Consider the following 16,800-nt stretch of genomic DNA (forward strand, 5'->3'; position numbering starts at 1 on the left):
TAATGTCACTTTTCAGAGATTTTCATATTTTTGATTTAAATCAAGTCCTCAGTTCAGCCTTGAAATTAGTTTATTAACTTTCATTAACAAAGTTAATTTTGTAATAATAACTACTATTTTTCATTGTTTTTGGCTACAATTAATAAGCGGTTTCAAGTATTGTATAGTTCTCTCATTGTTTGTATTCAGTTTTTTCTTCACTAAAATGTACAATTTAGTTGTGAATGTGCCAAAGTCAGGCGCAGAAAGAACATGAGCATAGCGTGTGAGAAAAGGCGCAGGTGAAATGACGGTTCAAACTGTTAAAAAAGAATGAAAAAATATTCACTTTCATTGTCTTTCTGTTTTTTGTCTCGAGATTTTTAAGGTAAATGCCTCACTTAATAATATTTTTCTAGTGAAAGATGTTACGGGCTCCATTCCCAGAAAATCATTTACTCAGCCATGCTCTGTACGCAGAACTGTTTCAACACAACATGGTACATCCCGACGGGAGAATAAAAGCCACTCCTAAGGAGATCAAAAAGTATGAACAGTTTTTGCAGGAGAGGTATCGTAACAAGACTATGGAGTTGTACAAGGATAGAGTAAGTGGCTCTTTTGAATCTATTTTAATGTGTTGTCTATATATTTCCTTAGAGAAAGCCAGAACACCGTAAGTCACATATATATACTATTTTATAGGAGAGAGGGAAAACGTTTGTCTGAAGCATGCGAAGGATTTAACGCGCACTCTTTACTATGGTAAAAAAGTACAAAAGACGTTTTTTTTGAGCAATCACGATTGCTTATTACATTTATTTGACTTTTTTGATGTGCTATCATTTTATTTTCCCGCCAGCACCCTCTGCAGCATCACCGTCGACCGGCTCTCACGATGCTGCTTCTCTAGCAAAAACAGTCTCCAGGTTGCATTCATATCCTACACTTACACGCAAACATACACGCACGTACACACACACACACACACACAAACACATACACACACATACATACACCTACACACATACACACGCAAACACATACACACACTCAAACACATACACACACGCATACATACAGACACCTACACATACACCTACACACAACTACCCACACACTCATGCCTACACACAGACACAAACACATATGTCTACACTTACATACACATTTCCTTCCCCCACGCATACAAAAACTCATACACACAACTACCAACACTCATGCCAGCACACAGACACAAACACACATGCCTACACGCACATACACATACCCTCTACACACAAACACATACCCCCACACACAAACACACGCGCCTACACACACACTCGTGATTGCGAAAAACATAATTTGAATTCAGGATGACAAAATTCAAATTATTATTTTTTTTTATAATTACGTTCATATGGCTCAGTGTGGAATAGTATTCTACATGCGATTCACTAATAAAAAGAAAATCGCAATTTTTAGAAGCTGACTTCGAGGTACAGAATTTTTCATTTAAAATATACTGAGGGGAAAAAAAGCATTTTCTTTGACAAGAACGTTTAATTTGACAGCAAAAATTCAAAGAGTCCTCTTGAAATCATAACATAAAAATAAAATGTAATACAAGCTTGCACGTCGAAAACTTACTGGTGAATTTAAGCTTAATGGCCTTTTAGTAAATAAAGTTCGATTGTACTATTGCAAAGTCAGAAGTCATTGATCCTCTCAATTGTCCAGACGTTGACCTCATTTCTCTTAAATCTTCGCTGCCTTTTGCAAAATTAAATATTCGACGGAAAATGTAAAAATATGAAATGCTTTTTATCTATTCAAATTGCAGTTCGTTTCTTTGAATGAGAATAGAAACAGTTCAGACGAATATAAAAACAATAAGGGTAACACGTACGTTGTTTTTATTTTTCAGCTAATATACTCTTTGCAATGAATTAGGGGCTTCCCCCAAAACATTTTATCAATTATATTAAACGGAAGTACTTACGATTTTTTTTCTTTGCTTTACATTTGTCGAATGTCCAATACTATTTGTATGACATTTCGAGAAATAACTTGTTGAATATTAGTAAAAATAAGCATTTTAATTGCTTTCTGTGTCTGCTCGGTTATTTGGTTGTTTGGAGTTTTACAACAGATTTTGTTTTTCAGAAAGATTGGGAAGAAGAATTTTGCAAAAATTTAAGAAAGGAATCATTGAAAGAAATAAAATTTCATTACGACCGCAGTTAATATCCGAAATGAAAAATAGTGTTCCTTTTTTAAATCATTCTTTAAAGGAATTAGGAAGAAATAAAATGTGATTTTTAAATTTTACTGTAAATGCATTTACTTAATAAATACTTACTCACGTCAGCAGTATACCGTAGCATCAGACAAAAAAAAGTTATATGCTTTGAAAAAAAAAAAAAAAAGGAAATAAAAGACGGACTGAAACAACTGAAACACATGTTAATAGCTGAAATAATTTTAGTAGTGGAACATTGATTATAATAAACATTGAAACCTCTCGAAACGGCCACCATTGTTCAGCGGCTACCTCTGTTAACGGCCAGTTTTCTACGGCACAAAAGTTTTGGCCAATGTGCATAACGTTAAATCAATCCTTAAGAGTGGTTACTAAATTCCCTCTGAATGACAGGGTTGTCGCCAGCTTGGATTTCGAAATACTCTTTCATTTGGGATTTTTGACCTGTAGCCATTCGTTGGGAGAACGACCAGGTATTATCTATGTGTTTTAGTGGTGCTGTGTGGTGGTGTCACTCTGAGATATAGTCACGTGTAGGTGTGAACTATCATTTCTCCTACTGGCTGTTTTATCAATCTATGAGGATTGATATGTTTTTCCGTAGAAGGCACCCAATTTAATTTGTAGCTTTAAGGTAAATACTTAAATTATAATGCTTTTTTCATTTATTGAGTCAAGGTTGTAAAAAGTTTTTGAATCTTAAGGCGTTATTTAGGGGATTCAGAGAAAAAATTCCTTTTTTTTTGCGATAAACAAAAAGTTTTCAACACAACAAATTTTGGAAAAATTAGTTATAATCGCTAATTTGGAAGCCGTAGTTGATGACTCAATTCGGGATTTGATTTTCCAAGTTAAAAATAAATTTGAAAAAGAAAAAGTAGTTTCTGTTCAACTGAAAAACTGTAAACAAACAAAAATTGAATCATTGCATCCTAAAAAATTAGAAAAAATGGAATAAAACATTTTTTTTCTTGATTTTCTTTCAACATCACTTTTAAGTGTGGAATTATATCATTAGTAGTACAATTTGCATTCATTAAACAAAACCCTGAAAAACGGCTACGCTATCTGAGCGGCCACGTTTTCACGGAACGAAGAAGTGGCCTCTCAAAGGGGTTTTACTGTATAGGTTTAAAGTACTGAGGCTTATTATTCAAAACTTTATAACTTTATATATGTATGTATGCATTTCAAGTTCCATTTTCTTTTCTTTTTGCATGTCCTGAAGAAAATTTTAACGGATAAGGTTATAAGTATCTTGAAAGAAGATTTTGTGATGTCAAGACATAAGAGAGATTTGGACTTATTACTGAAACGGTAATTATTTTAGCATATCTGCGTCGTAATGTTAGTACGCAAAGTATTTCTTCAAAGTAATTAAACGTTGCTGAAGAATTCAGTTTTAGAAACATTAAAAAAACCACTGCAAATACTTTATATCATAAAATCTAATACTAACAGAAGGGAACACATTTTGGTGGAGAATTTTATTGAACTGATTTTATGTGTTTTTAGGCTTAAACACTATGGGTCAACATGTTGTTATTGTCTCTTGCCCGCTAGGTGTGGAGTCCGATTTCCACAATATACACATGCCATAAGGACGTCTAAGATAGGAAAGCATTTACTGCACAACAACACAAATAAAGGACAAGGACAGGAGAGAGAAAGTACATCCATGCCATGATTCGAACCCAGAACCACCCCATCTGTAGTCAGACTTCTCTAACCACTGGACAAGATGGGTCGGCATGGAAAACGTTTTCAGAATAACTTCAGTGAGATACCTTACTCGACAAAAAGCCAATTCGCAATAATTGTTAAAAAATAAATAATAATTAATAAAAAAGCTATTTTGTACCATTCGGAAAGTTTCCGTTGTTTGGCACATTTGTGTGAACTTTATTATCATAGTATCTTTGAATATTCCAGCAGAAATGTATTCCTATAAGCATCTCACTTACCATGTTATCGGCAATTAATCGGTTTAATTTTAATTCCTTTGTCTTCGCTAGCATCCCCAAAACTAGCTAAAAACCATATAAATCGTTGTATAAGTAATCACACTTCATTCTCATATTATAGCGACTTTGTCTAAAATCAGAAGTGAAGAATGGTACCAAGGTTGACATCTTTGGTCGGCTATATCTCGGATCACGATTCTTTTTTTTTTTGGGGGGGGGGTGGGAGGAGAAGGAGAGGTCGTATGCTTGTTACTATTTTAAACTTTTAATTTCAACATACGGGGCAGTGAAAAGCAAAGGGGTGTAAGTGGACTTTTTAATGCTTCGAGAAAAACGCATTTGAAGTGTGGTGTTTTTTCCCCCCTAATTTCTGCTTTGTAGCAGCACCAACCAGGGATACCAATTCTATCTCTTGTCCTGAAACAGAGGAGTGGTTCTCCGACCATTTGTACTAGTTATCTCAAATGCACTTACATCCTTTTGCTTCTTACTGCCTTATACGTTAAACTCAAAAACTTCCGAGTCTCTGAAAGAAGTCATCTGCTTGAATCAACAAAGAGACTACACTATTATGTACTATTATGTTTTTTAATTATTTTTTAAAATTATTTAATTAACTGATACTCTAAAACGGCTAAACTAATTGACGTAAATTGCATATTTTTTACGATATTTATTTTGAACAAAAATTCAGCATAGCAAGTCTTCGATTTTATCAGCTGCTGTGACACCACCATTAGGTCTTTACAATATGAAATAAGATATATGCATTTCTAAATGTTGGACACTCGCAGTTCGGACCGTTGTTACGATTATTATTGTCGGTTGAAATATTTCAATGTAACTGATACTTTTTAATAATTATTTCTTTTAGTTATAGATAGTAACTTTCAGTTCTTGATTTTCAGATTAGATTTAAACTTGGATGAATCAGGAAAAATAGTGGTTTTAAGAAGGAAGGTGAGCATAGACGCTTTTAAAAAAACATGCGAAAGAAGAAAAATAGGAAGTGATAAAAAGGTAATTAGTAAATTGTATAACATTTAGAAATTAACTACTTTCATTTAAAAATTACATTGGAATATTTTTGAAGGTAAAGCGAGGATTGGTGGGAGAGATTGCGCACAAAGTATATGGAGGGGGATGAACAGAAGAGTGGGGGTGCCTGGGTTTCAGGAAGCGGTAGGAGATTGTTGCATTGAAAAGGGGTTTCTTTGTAACCCCGAAACACGTTTGAGCAGTTCCAAATTTGTGCAATTTAACGTTATATAATTTTCTTTTACAAACTAAATGGGCTTTCATGAGCATCTAGTATGCAAAAAATAACAATAAATGCAATAGTTTAATGAGCTTTTTTAAATGGAAACTAATTAAAAGTTTAACTAAGGAACAATATTTTATTCTTACTTTAGAGTTCGTTAAAAGATTCTGAATTAGGGAAGCTTCGTTTGAAGAAAATATGTAAGAAATCTGCAAAAGATCCCGAGGACGTCTCGGCAAAGGATAAAACTCTTGCAATTGAAAGTAAGTAAATAGTAGGAATGCGTATTGTTTTTGCGTTCTTCCTGTAGTTGAATAGAACAGAAATTCTTACGAACCATAAACAATTTTTACTAGTATAAATATGTGCTGAAGTGAAAAAAAAAATACATATACTTACTTAATAATTAGGTACGATTTAACGAATAATGACTAAGTTGAACTAATGTAAAGTTAATGAATACATACGGAGTAATGAACGGACATTTTACGCATTATCTATGGTTGCGTTCGACGAACCTCACCGGTCGACCGGTAAGTAACCAGTTACTAACCGCGGCGTTCTATGATCAACCGGTTACCGCGGCGGTTACCATTCTGAGCAGTTGATTGGTTGATTGGAGCATTTGATCATTAGCTGTCACGTGATTAACTAACCGGTCGCTCCCGGTCGTGCTCGTCGAGCGCACTCAATATGTTTAAAATGTGAACACGTGCCTAAAAAAGGGCCTTTATATCTCTTACTGTAGGCAACGATCGGTCTTATACTTAATCATTGTTTTTTGAGCAACAAGTAAATTTTGAAATAAAGCATACCATCTGAATTCTACTGTCAGGGTTACCCATTACTACCAATGCACGTGGTTTGAACGGTTGGATAGGACATTGAAGACAGCTCTGCTTTTTGATCCAAATCATGAGCAGAACAACCGCTAATCTCCAGACCTTTTTACTAGTTTATTTACTTTTTTTTTTCAAAACGAAACTTACTTCCCGAAAAAAACGTGAAAAACACACTGTTAAAAAGGTTCCTGAAATTTCACGATAAAAGTTACTGGCATCCATGTTGCCAGTAACTATTACCGTAAAATCCTATTTTACTGTAAAATTTCACAGTAGAATAAACGAGAGTTAAAAAACTCAAAATTCGAACTGCAGGTTCGATCTTGGGACCTTCGAAATGGCAGGCGGTTTTGCTGCCCGCCATACGAGTTGGGACGCATCGAGCAAGGAAAATACGGTGTTATATGCTTCGTACTGTAAGTCACGTGGTGTATCAACTGGCGCTGCAATCGTTTATTTTATACGGTACAGTTTGCTGTAAATTTTTTCTGTACTGCAAACACTACATTTTACAGTAATATTTACCGTAAAAGTTTCCTGAATTTTAACAGTGCACTTGTGGTTGGATTTTGTTTCGTCGGTTTGTAACGATCTGCTTGTTTTCAAACTAAAACCACTATACTTTTTAGGCACAACTGTTTGACATCTTGTCGATGGCTATTACAGTGTGCCCACGGCTTATATGGAATTGGCAAAAGTTCAGTCAAGACGAGTCTATTTGAATGAAAAGAACAAGCAAACATTTAATGCTGGTTATCCGTTAATTTCAATATGCCTCTGCTTAATTTAGAGGCTAACATACATCTGCAAAAGCTGGCATCCCTGAATACTAATAAATGTGTCCATATCCGCCTATAAACCGGATGTTTGCTTTTCCATCTCATCGGTGGCCAGACTGTAACTATATGATAATGTTTCATATAATGCACAGAGAAAAGAACCGTGTGCAAATGAATCTTCGAGTGAACATTTTCAAAGGAGCTACATTAAAACAGGCGTGCTTAGGGAAACTCTGGTAACTGCATATCAACGAGAACGTAGCAAATTTAAATCATGTAAAGGCAAACAGTGTTAGCTCACTAATTGAAGTTAATTCCGAAAAAGACTCAATTAGTTCACAGATGCTATGGTTTGCGTGGAATCACCTAGATTTGTAGTATTATACGATTGACCAGTGGTGATGAATCTTTTTCTGCCAGAGAGCCACACCTCATACTAAAATCATTCTTGCGAGCCAGAACACATATAAGATTTCAAAATATTTCATTCTTTTCTAAATAACATGGGAGAGCATGAAAAAGGAAAGATAAATAGAGACCAATAATAGTTTTTTTTTCATTACTTTGATGCTTATTTTATTAAATGCATGTTTTTCAGAAACCAATAACTAAATACTGGGTTCCAAATTTAAGACATTGTCACTAACCGTGCTTTTCGATTTGGAACATTAAACAAAACAACGGACCACACGGATCAGCCAGATGTGTCCCGCAGGCCCTAGGCTGGGCATCACTGCGATTAGATGATTAATGTTAATAATTAAAATGATTTGATAATTAATGAGTATAATATTTTGTTTTAGAGCAAGCAGACAAAAAGGACTCCGTAAAGCAAAAAAGAATGACGTTAGAGAGGAATGGTCAGAAGTCGGGCAATTTGTCTAAATTTACAACTCTGTCTCCAAAAAGCATGACCTTAAGAGAAAGAACAGATTCTTCCACAGCTAAATTGAGGGATAACAGTTATATAGTCACAAAAGAGGGCATTTTGAAGAGTGAAGAAAAATGTCTTTCACGTAAATCCGTTCCAAAGCCGTTTTCCAGCCCTCTAATTAAGCAAAAACGGAAAGTTTCTGGAAAGTTTCAAGAAAAATCTATTGAATCTAGAAAGCTAACAAAGAAAAGTTCTCTTAAAGTTGTGAGCGAAGATCGTCAACCTTTCTTAAAATTAGGAAAGAAGATCCAAAGAAAGATCTCCGAACACGAAAGCTTCTTCTCTAAAAGAGACGTTGCGATCATGAAAATGGTTGAGAAATCAGGGTCAAATTTAATGTTAGACAAAAAAATCAAGCCTGCTTTACTAGCCGCAAAAAAAGAAAGAGATCAAGATGAAGAAGAAGATAAATCCACATCGGATACAGGTGCTGAAATTAATCAATCTGCTTCAGAACATGAGGAAATAAGTGATACTCTCCAAGATGATGAACGAAGTGCACATGCTTCGGATAAGACGAAACAGGAACTTGTTCTGTGGGATAAAAGCAGTGAGCGTGCTTCAAGTGATGAAAAAGATGAACCAACTCTAAATGATGGAATAAGGGAAGATGCTCCAAGTGATGAAAAAGATGAGCCTTCTCTAAGTGATGGAATAAGGGAAGATGCTCCAAGTGATGAAAAAGATATACCTTCTCTAAGTGATGGAATGAGGGAAGATGCTCTAAGTGATGGAATGAGGGAAGATGCTCTAAGTGATGAACTTAGAGGAAATGCTTTTAGCGATGAAATAAGTGAAAGATTCTCAAATAATGGAATGACTGAACGAGATTTAAGTGATGCAAAAAGTAAGGGAGCTTTAAGTGATGCAGGGAATGATATTGCTCCAATAAAAGAAAAAAGTCAACATGCTGTAAGTGATAAAGATAGTGAGACTGCACTAATTGAAAGAAAAAGTGAACATTTTTGTGATGAGGAAGAAAAAGAACCGGATCGGAGTGAAGGAAAACATGAACATTTTGCAAGTGATGAAATAAGAGAATCGAACCTGAGTGATAAAGAAAGGGAAACTGCTACAGTTGATGAAAAAAGAGAGCCTGCTCTAAGTGAAGAAAAAATTGAACATCTTGCAAGTGATGAAAAAAAAGAACCAGACTTGAGTGAACTAGAAAGCGAATTTGTTACAGTTGATGAAAAAAGTGAGTTTCCTCAAAGTGAAAGAATAAGAGAATCTCCCATAAGTGATGAAACAAGAGAATCGGATCTGAGTGATTTAGAAAGTGAAATTGCTATAGTTGATGAAACAAATGGAACTGCTCTAAGTGAAGGAAAAAGTGAGCATCTTGTTAGTGATGAAGTACGGAAACTGGACGTGAGCGATGAAGAAAGTGAAATTACTATAGTTGAGGAAAAAAGTGAATCAGGTCTAAGTGAAGAAATAAGTGAATCTCCTATGAGTGATGAAATAGAAGAACTGGACCTGAGTGATGTGGAGAGTAAAATTGCTACAGATGATGAAAAAGGGGAATCTGATTTAAATGAAGGAAAAATTGAGCCTCCTCTGGTTGAAAGAATAAGTGAGCATCATGTAAGTGATGAAATAAGAGAACTTGATGCAAGTGATGAGATAAGTAAATCTACTTCAGTGAGTGAGGGAAAATATGACACTTTTCAAGACGGCGAAGATAATGAAGTTGAGTTAGAGTATAAACAAAGTGAAAATCTACTAAGAGAGGAAAGGAGAGAACTTGCTCTAAGTGATGAAAAAAGTATGCCTGCTCTAAATGATGAAACAAGTAAAGATCTTTTAAGGGGTAAAATCAGGGAGAAATATTTAGGTCAAGAAATAAGTAATAGAACTGTAAGAGGTGTAGGGAGTGAAAATGTTCCTACAGAGGAAAGAAGTGATCGTTCACTAAACAATGAAAAAAAGTATACTGCTCTTAGTGGAGGAATGAGTCAACATCTTCTTAAAGATGAAATAAGGAATCCACACTTGAGTGACAAAGAAAGCGGAATTGCTCCAGTTGATGCAATAAGAAAACATGATTCAGCTGATGAGATGAGTAAGCTGGCAGCGCATGAAGAAAAATATCCAGATTTTCAAACTGACGGAAAAAGTGTTGCTTCCCAAGAAGAACTAAGAGAAACATCACAAAATGACGAAGAAGATGAAACTTCTCAAGATGACGTGCAAAGTAAAACAACTGAAGCTGACCAGCTAAGTCAAGATTCCCAAGACGACGAAGAAAGGGATATTGCTTTAGATGTTAGAATAAATAAACTCATTGAAAGAGATGAAGCAAGTAAATTTGCACTAACTGATAAAGTAAGCGAATCTGCTCTAAGTGATGAAATAGGTAAAGACGTTCATAATGATCAATTAAGTAAACCTGATATAAATGATGAAAAAAATGAGCTGGATATGGAGGATGAAACAAGGGAGTCAGATCCCGGTGATGAAATAGATGACTCTTCTGCAACTGGTGAAAGACGTGAATCCCGCACTAGAGTTGAAAACATTGAATCTACTCTAAGTGATAAAATAAGGAAACCTGCTAAAGTTAGGGAAAAAAAGGGGTCTGGCTCAGTTGGTGGAATGAGTGCACTTGACTCAGATGATGAAACTAATGAATCTTACTCAGATGATGAAATAAGTAAGCCAGCTACTGTCGATGAAAAAAGTATGGCTTTTCATGATAACGGAAATATTGATTTTTTTCTAGATTTTAAAGATAATGAATTTGTTCGTGATGATGAAATACAGGAAGAAAGACCAACTGTCAAGAAAACTGGATCTTCTTCAAGAACTAAAAGAAGTGAGCCTGATCTAAGTAATGAGAGTAGCGAAACTGCTTTAGGAATTGAGAAAAGCAAACCTACTCAACGTGACAAAGGAAGTGACCGCGTTTTAAGTGAGGATACAGTTGAACCTACTCGAGTTGATGGAAAAAGTGGATCTAATGTAGTTAGTGTGGTAAGTAAGTCTACTTCCCTAAATGAAAAGAAAAACACTTCTCAAGATGACCACATTAGAGGTGCTCAAGATTACCAAGAAAATAAATTTACTTTAGGTAAGAAAAAAAGTGAAGTAACTTCAGGTGTTGAAAAAAGTGAGTTAACTTTAAAACATAAAAGAAATGAACATAATTCAGTTGACAAGGCAAGTAAACTTGCTGCAGGAACTGAAGAAAATAAAGCACCAAGTGCTGACGAAAACATTGTTACTGCTTACGGTGAAAAGGATTTTGTTCCAGATCAGACAAAAAGTCGGGGAACTATAGATGATGAAAAAAGTGAACCTGTTCTGAGTGATGGAAGAAGAGGTTCTGCTTTAAGTAATGAAATAAGTGAACAAACACTGAGTGATGAAGTAACTAAGCCTGCTCTACTTAATGATAGACGTGACTATGATTTTTATAATGGGCCCACTGAAATGAGGGAAAAGAATGAAACTTTTCAAAGTGACAGAAAAAATGAAACTGTTTACGAAAACAATGAATTTGGAGGAAAAAAGATGGATAGTAAAGTGACTGCCTCTGATGAGAAATGTGAAACTGATTTAGCTGCTGAAAAAAGTGAGCCTGTTTTAAGTGACGAAAGAAGTAGGCATGTTGTGAGTGATGAAAAAAGTGAGCCTGTTATAAATAATGAAAACGTTAGTCTTGCTCTAAATGATGAAAGAAATAAACCTGCTATGAGGGATGAAAAAAGCAGATTTGATCTAAGTGCTAAAAGAAGTAAATCTTCTCTGAGCGATGGAAGAAGAGAAACTGGTCTAGTTGGTGAAAGAAGTAAACATCCTGTAACTGGTGAAAAAACAAAACTTGCGCCAAGTGAAAAAACTAAACCTGTTTCTGAAGAAAAAAATGAACCAGTTCCAAATGATGAAAGAAATGAAACTGATTTAAGTGAGATCAGTAAGTATGCTGCCCTGGATGAAAAAATTAAAGCTGCCCCGGATGAAGAAGAAAAAGAAGCTACTCCAGGTGACGAAGAAAGTGAATTTGGAATAGAGGATGATGAAAAAGAACATTCTTCAGCAGGTAAAAATAGCGAACGTGCTTTAAGAGACACAAATAGTGAATGTGATCTAAGTTATGGAAAAGGTGAGTCGCTTTCAGATGAAGATTTACCTAAAGAAACCAACACTGGACAAGCTTACTCATCTGAAAATGCAATATCAGAACATATTAATTTGAACTATGATTTAGTTAGAATTGAGTCAAGTAAAAATGCTCTTAAAAATGATGACATGTCTCTGCATGAAAACGCATCTTGTTCTACAGAAAATGCAAAACACAAGTTTCGTAAAACTTCAGAAAATGAAGCTTCTTTAGAGCATGGATGTGCGGTAATAAGAGGAAAAACATCAATTACTTCCTCTATGAATGAAAATGGTTTTTTGAAACTCGCAGACGATTTAATTCCGTTAAAAGGTGAAAAATCAAAAGAAGATTCTGAATTTCGTGATGCTCTAAAAGAAAAAGCTACCTATAAAAGATCAGGAAACATAAAAAAATCAAGTAACCTAGGTGTATCTAGGAAAATTGAACGCACCAAAGACGATGAAAAACCCTCTCTAAATCTACAACAAGATCTTGACTATACGAAAGATGAGAAACAGTTGACGCAAAGTGAAAAAAAAGATTCGCGGTTTTACGACGATGAACAGATGAAAGAAAACGAAAACAAGGGGGTCATTGGAATTTCCGAGCACAGGGAAAAAGATTCAATTTTGAAGGCTGGTCACGAAAGGAGAATATCAGTTGAGAATGATGAAGAACAAAAAGAAGTTTATGAGAATGCATTTTCTTCAAAAGAAAAGGAAAGCTCTTCCGAGCGGATAGAGAGAAAGCCTGAAAGAAAGAAAGTCTCCACCAGCTATGAAAAAATAATTCCACAAAAATCTATACAAGGACATTTCCCCCGAGCCGCAAGTGATTCAAAGTCGGGAAAAATCAAAGGAAAGAATAATAGTAATTTTTTGCAGAGTATTGCAAGTCGCTCGAATAGTGCCATGAAAAAGATACGAAAGAGTTTTAGCAGAAATAATTCATCAAATAAACCTCGAGAAAGCAAGACTGAAAATATTGAAACTGATGAGCATAACCTTTGTGCACGTAAGGCAAACGAAACCACAAGTGATGAAGTAGTTCTTACAGTGAAAAACTGGGATAATGCTGGAACAAATGATGAGACGTTAACAAAAGAAAATGCAGATATCGGGGAAAGTTCAATTGACCACAACGCAAAAAGCAAAAATGTGAAAGATAACTGAACACAAACTTGTTAGTTGTTTCAGAAGATTGAGATCTAGAAAAATATCAGTTGTTAAGAATCTCATACGTAAGCAAAGCTCTAAATTAATGGGTATAATTCTTTAATGCCAAATATTAAAAATTTAGATGCTTTCATTAGGGGTAAAGTAATTGTGAATAGACAATTTTCAATGTCAGTTTTAATAAATTTTGCTGAATCTTTTAACATAGAGGTACAGCAATTGAAACATTTTCAATATCAGTATCAACAAATTTTGCATACTCTTTTAACATACAGTAAAAGCCTTTCAAAAATTTTTCAATATCAGTTTTAATGAGTTTTACAGAATCTTTTAACGTACAGTAACAGAAATTCAAAAAGCTTCAATATCAGTTTTACCAAATTTTACAGAATCTTTTCACATAAAGTAACAGTGATTCAAAAAATTTCAACATCAGTTTTAACAAATTTTACAGAATTTTTTAACATAATTACACGCTGACGCCAATCAGCCGAAGTCAATTCCATGTTTTTGTCGTAAAAGTGATATTAGTTTTTTAATTCTCCAAAATTTTAACAAGTTAGAATTTTTTTTGAAGTTACTTAAAAGATTATAACTTAATGGCAAATTATGCAGAACCTCCAACCACACATATAACCATAAACCCAACCATACATATATTGCAATTTTAAAACATAAACAAATTTATATTTTTAATTTTCATATTTATTTGAAGATCTTAATAATTGTACGCTGAATGCTTGTTTATACGATTGAAGCTGCAGCTCTAAAACAAGACAAAGTTTATTAATAAGTGCGAAAAATAATCACAGTGCTATTGTAAACATGAGTAATATGCTTATTCTAATTTCCATAGAATATAATATCAAAAACAGTGCGTATAAAGAAACGCTCTGTGCAAAAAGTTATACTATCCAAAACAGTACACGTTAAAAAATACACCGTGTACGAAAACTGAAAAAAATAAATGAATAAGTAAATCAATTGAAAACAAAAAAATGAATCAAGTTTTTTCTACCATAACCGTTTTTGCAAAAGTTTGAATGCAAACTTGATACTCTTAATTTTAGTAAAATTAGTCTTAGTAGTTTCAAAAGATCACTTTCCACAAAGGCGAATCACGGAATAACATTCTCAATTCATTATTATCAAGATGCTAGTGAACAGCTTTGTAAAGTCCTCTACATATTAATTTTCCATTAAATAAAACAAATCTTTAATTCGATATTGTAGTGTTTAGTGTTTGTGATGTTGTGTGTTTAACTTTCTTTTACCTATTTATGTCATGTGTTTTATTACTCATGCCGTTAGAACTCATGTTTTAAATGGTGCAGATTTTTTGTACACGGGGAAAGACATTTATTCTTCCTTGCGATTACAGTAGAGTAACGACACCAGTCCATTTTCTGAGCCTATTAATGAATTTAGACATTTAAACTATTTTTCTCTTATGCAACTACATCTTATCTAACGTTTGGCTGCTTCTGGATCCTCTGAATGAGTTAATTCTATTTTTATTTGCTCAATTTCGAAAAAAAAATCCGACACCCTGTATCAGACACCGAAAATTCTGATGATACCCAATAACAGATAGGATGGGAAAGGGATGAGTAATGGACAAAATTCCCCTTTTCTCATCAAAATGTACAAAAGTTCTTTATTTTTAGAGTTAAAAGCTTATTAAACTCAAATGAACATGAAACATTGACAGACCTCGTTGTGGCTGTTCGTAACCTTCCGTTACTGCCTTGTAAATACTAACTGGCTCACGAAATTCACTCTGATAACACTACATGGTTGCACTGTTTCATGGGCCACAGCAACATCAGTTTTACCCGCATAAAATTCTTATTATTTAAATCCAAACTTACCATTGTCTGTTAGTGGACCCTTGTCTGTTACTGGTGTCGTTACCCAACTCATTTTTTAAATTTTATATTCCAACTATGTACTATTTTCAGATGTCAAAGTTAGTTAAAGAAAGTTTAATGTAATATTATTATGAATCATAACAGGAGATGTTGAAATGAAAGAAATTGGCATTTTTAACAAGCACAAAAAAAAAAAAAAAAAAAAAAAAAAAAAAAACTCGTTGAACAAAGTTAAGAGCCGTTTTCTCCGTATATTTTTTTTTAAAAAAGTAACGTCAAAGAAATTGAGAAATTTTGTTTAGGGCGAGCTTACGTCCAGGAGAATCCATAACACCTTCAGTCTTGACATTTTGTACAATTCAAGCCTCGAGATATTGCACAAAAAAAGAAAAAAAAAACAATTAATTTGAACTTTGACATCATGAATTCAAATTATGTTTTTCGCAATCACCAGTGTGTGTGTGTATGTAAGCGTGTGTGTTTGTGTGTGGGGGGAGGTATGTTGATTTGTGTGCTGTGGGGGTATGTGTGTGTAGACATGCGTGTTTGTGTGTGTGGGGGGTATGTGTGTGTAAGCATGTATGTTTGTGTCTGTGTGCAGGCATGAGTGTTTGGGTAATTGTATGTGTGTATGTGTTTGTGTGTATGTGTAGGTGTCTGTTTGCATGCGTGTGTGTGTTTGTGTGTGTGTGTGTGTGTGTAGGTGCGTGTATGTATGCGTGTAAGTGCAGGATATTGAGGCAACCTGGAGATGGTTTTCGCTAGAGGAGCAGCATCGTGAAGCCGGCCGACGGTGGTGCTGCAGTGGGAGGCGGGGGGAAAATAAAATCATAGGAATTCAAAACCATTAAGTGAGAACAATAAACAATCGTGATTGCTCAAAAAAAAAATAAAAAAGGTATTCCAACCTACTCCATCAATTAGAATAGCAGATAATGGTTTCTATTTTAACGAAAAGTCCAAGACTCGTCTCAATTGGGCTGTTTCCGTAAATTTAAATGTATTCTTCTTTCTGAAAAAGCTTGCTTAAACACATAGGATGTAACAATTTTTTAAACAGTTTTAAAAATTTATTATATTTCAACAATTATTTTTCTTCGTGCGAAGATTCAATTTCCTTTTTTTACGTTTTTTCACATTACATCACATGTGATAAAATGCCATTCTTTGATGCCATTAGCACAGAGCGCAATATTTAATTCGTTTCTTGATTATCAAAATCTTGAAACGCGGTAGGCAGCAAGCGCAGAGCGCAATATTTAATTTGTTTCTTAATTATTATAATCTGGGAACGCAGTAGACAGCAAGCGTAAGCATTCAGCTCGCCAGTGGAGTAGTGCACCAAAGTTCATCACTTGTGACGTCATAAATACCCTGCCTTATTTCCAAAACGGAAATTGAAAAAAAAAAAGAAATTAAACGTTGGGAAATTGAAAGTTTATTCTCGCATCATGTTTTTTCCTTTGCTTTATTTTATCAATTTTCAGTGACTAAAGTCGTACTTTTGACTGAAGATAACAACCCCAATCAAACCCGGAGCTGAGGAGCAAAGCAGGTTTCCAGAGACCGCGAATTTGAAAGCAACTTTTCGAACGTACAAAACTGCCATTTTGCAATGGGCAGGAGCATCTTATCGCCTGGG

The 16,800-nt window shown here is 34.6% G+C and overlaps 1 protein-coding gene across 1 annotated transcript; it reads left to right on the forward strand.

The window, feature by feature from the left end:
* Positions 1–476: 476 nt before the first annotated feature.
* On the forward strand, positions 477–13,284 carry LOC129230540 (titin homolog). The gene is made up of 3 exons (XM_054864944.1): positions 477–587; positions 5,601–5,712; positions 7,874–13,284. The coding sequence occupies exons 1-3, from the start codon at positions 477–479 to the stop codon at positions 13,282–13,284; spliced, it is 5,634 nt and encodes a 1,877-aa protein (XP_054720919.1).
* Positions 13,285–16,800: the final 3,516 nt, after the last annotated feature.

Source organism: Uloborus diversus, chromosome 9, assembly GCF_026930045.1.
Source record: "Uloborus diversus isolate 005 chromosome 9, Udiv.v.3.1, whole genome shotgun sequence".
NCBI classification, from domain to species: Eukaryota; Metazoa; Arthropoda; class Arachnida; order Araneae; family Uloboridae; genus Uloborus; species Uloborus diversus.

Excerpts from the sequence above, each read along its gene's own strand:
- LOC129230540 (XM_054864944.1), top strand. The coding sequence starts at position 477 with ATGGTACATCCCGACGGGAGAATAAAAGCCACTCCTAAGGAGATCAAA. Across the intron at positions 588-5,600 it reads TGGAGTTGTACAAGGATAGA|AGTTCGTTAAAAGATTCTGA; the intron begins GTAAGTGGCTCT and ends TTCTTACTTTAG. Across the intron at positions 5,713-7,873 it reads TAAAACTCTTGCAATTGAAA|AGCAAGCAGACAAAAAGGAC; the intron begins GTAAGTAAATAG and ends ATTTTGTTTTAG.